Consider the following 2559-nt stretch of genomic DNA (forward strand, 5'->3'; position numbering starts at 1 on the left):
TTAGAAATATTATGTAAATTGTCTGAGTGAACCGCTTTAATAATGAAAAAGTACATTTACTCAAGGTTCTGTCTTTAAATTACTGTAAATACTACAATGTTATGAATTGTTTTTAAAATACAGTCGCGTGCCAAAAGTGAAGATAATTCCAAGATGGCGGTTGGCTTAAGACGTGAAGCGAGTTCCAGTTTTTATCTGTTATCAAAATGTAAAAAAATGATTGATGACCTACCTAATACTTTGTTATGTTTCCTTTGGCTTTAATAACAGTCTGGATTCGCTTGGGGATGAAATGGTATAAGTTTCTGATGAAATCCAAGTCGATCTCCACCCATGTGTTCTGAATTGCCTCCTCTAGTAACGCAGTGCTTGTAATGGTATGGGCCTGTTTCTGCAGTTCAAGTTTTAATTTTCGCCACACATTTTCAATAATATTGATGTCTGGGCTTTGGGCTGGCCATTCCATGCAATTAATTTGAATTTTTTCCATGTATGTTTTGATAGTTCGGGCTCGATGGACGGGAGCATTGTCATCTTGGAATATATAATTGTTATCCGGGAAATGGCGAGCAATTACTGTCAATAATCTCTATATATTTTGCAGCATTAATATTACCATTTATAACAGTAATTGTTCCCATACCTTCGTAGGTAATGCAACCCCAGATCATCAGACTCGTGCGTGTACCACGACTGGGATTCAAGCAAGGGGGGGTCCACTCTTCTCCGGGCCGTCTCCAAACAAGAACACGTTTATCCATATCCAATTCCACCTTACATTCGTCACTGAAGATAACTTTTTTCCAGTGTTCATTTACAGTTTTCCCTTTATTCAGCTTGCACCACACAAGTCGCTTTTTCACATTTTCTGCACGAATTCGGATAGCCTTTTTTACAACACACTTGTGAAATCCTTCCTCATATATTTTTCTCTGAATTGTCTGTTTTGACACAGTTCAAGGTCTGAATTCATTAAATATTGATGTTATTTCTTGTAGCGGACGCTTTCTGTTAGATTTAACAACAGTTCCATGTTTCCGACTATCCCTCTCTGACAACAAAGACGGCCTCCCCCTTCGATCCTGATTTTCTATACTCCCTCTGTCTTTCAAACGTCTCAAAACACCATACACAGTTGGTAGTGGATGTCCCGTTTGCTTAGCTATCTCTAAACCCTTGATACCCGCTCTATGTAATTCAGCAATTGCATTTTTTTCTGCCAATGACAGCTCACGCCTGTTTGTTGCCATTCTCGTTCAAACAGCTATATATAGAATAGCAGACGATGTCACACTTCCGGTAACCTGCAGGGTCAGACTACTACGTCATAACTTTCACTTTGCAATGCAAGAAGGATAACTTTTAATTTTAAACTGAGAAAAACGCACAGGAATTTGGATCTTTGTGAGCGGAAGTGAAAGAAAGAAGAGAAAATTATCTTCACTTTTGGCACGCGACTGTACATTTTTAAACACTGCACGTAATTTTTTTTAAATGACGTCATTTTGACGTTACAACGTTGAGTAGCAATTCCTGACGTTAATTAACTACTCCATTTAATTTTGGCGGGCGCAGGGTTTCAACTCTTTGCAGATATACAATAAGAAGATTACTGACTATTTTAGCGATTTAAATTTTAGCGGACTATCATCAAAACACCAAAATAAGCCAAAATTATCACCCCGCAAAAATAACCCATTACACGGTAACAGCTTTGCGCGAACAGGTTCATGCTCGTCTGTCAAGAAGAAAGAAAGTCAATTGTGAAAAATATTGTTTCTCATGCAAAAGGGGGTAAAAATTAAGGTAAACAATAGAAACACACACCTGGTATTTAAAACAAGCAAAGTAGGATCTACACCATGATTTAATACCGGTATCCAACATTCACATTCAGAAACCTTTTAATCATCCCTGTAAGAGATTTTATGCGGTTTTGATACCTTATAGATGATACTCCTTCAGTGATCTCAATATCTAAGTCTTGTTATCACTGTGAAGGATCTCAATATCTAAGCCCCGTTATCACGGAGACCTTCCAATGCACAGAGCTTCTGATTAACTCGGGGTTCTGCTTAAGATGAAGAACAAACATTATCAAATTTTAAGAAACATTTCCTGGAATTCTTTATATTGATTTTTCTAGTACAATAACTCTGATTAATGAACATTTGGTAATTGAAAGATCTACTTATGTCTATGGAAGCTCTATTACTGACTCAAATTTATTCAACCTTAAATTATTTTATTTTTTCAATTTGTAAAAATGGAGTGTTTGCTTGTGTTTTTTTGTACAAAGCGCAAGGTTTTGTATTCAACAAACAGGTCAATACTTTTCTTTTCTAAAGGTTTTCAATTTTATTGCAAAAGAGTTTATGAGACACAATTATAATAGTTCATTTAATACCAAGGAGCAGAAAAGAAGACTTTCAATGAATTACTGTGATTTCACCATATAATCAACAGAGCTCCGCCCTAAGACAAGAACCCCTAACACTAGCCTAGGACCATAAAATCCACAATTTTGGAAGAGGCATTCTTGCGCATCATAACTATGTA

The 2559-nt window shown here is 36.5% G+C and overlaps 1 protein-coding gene across 1 annotated transcript; it reads right to left on the reverse strand.

Moving 5' to 3' along the window:
- Positions 1–643: 643 nt before the first annotated feature.
- LOC134256040 (uncharacterized) lies at positions 644–1250 on the reverse strand (the record flags this gene model as incomplete). The annotated part of the gene is made up of 2 exons (XM_062738631.1): positions 1026–1250; positions 644–941 (listed from the first exon to the last, which is right to left on the reverse strand). Coding segments are annotated over exons 1-2 (523 nt in total), but the record flags the coding sequence as incomplete, so codon positions are not given.
- Between the last annotated feature and the right edge of the window lie 1309 nt (positions 1251–2559).

Source organism: Saccostrea cucullata, unplaced genomic scaffold, assembly GCF_032062105.1.
Source record: "Saccostrea cucullata isolate Sc308-1 unplaced genomic scaffold, CSIRO_AGI_Scuc_v1 ctg2761, whole genome shotgun sequence".
Lineage (NCBI taxonomy): Eukaryota > Metazoa > Mollusca > Bivalvia > Ostreida > Ostreidae > Saccostrea > Saccostrea cuccullata.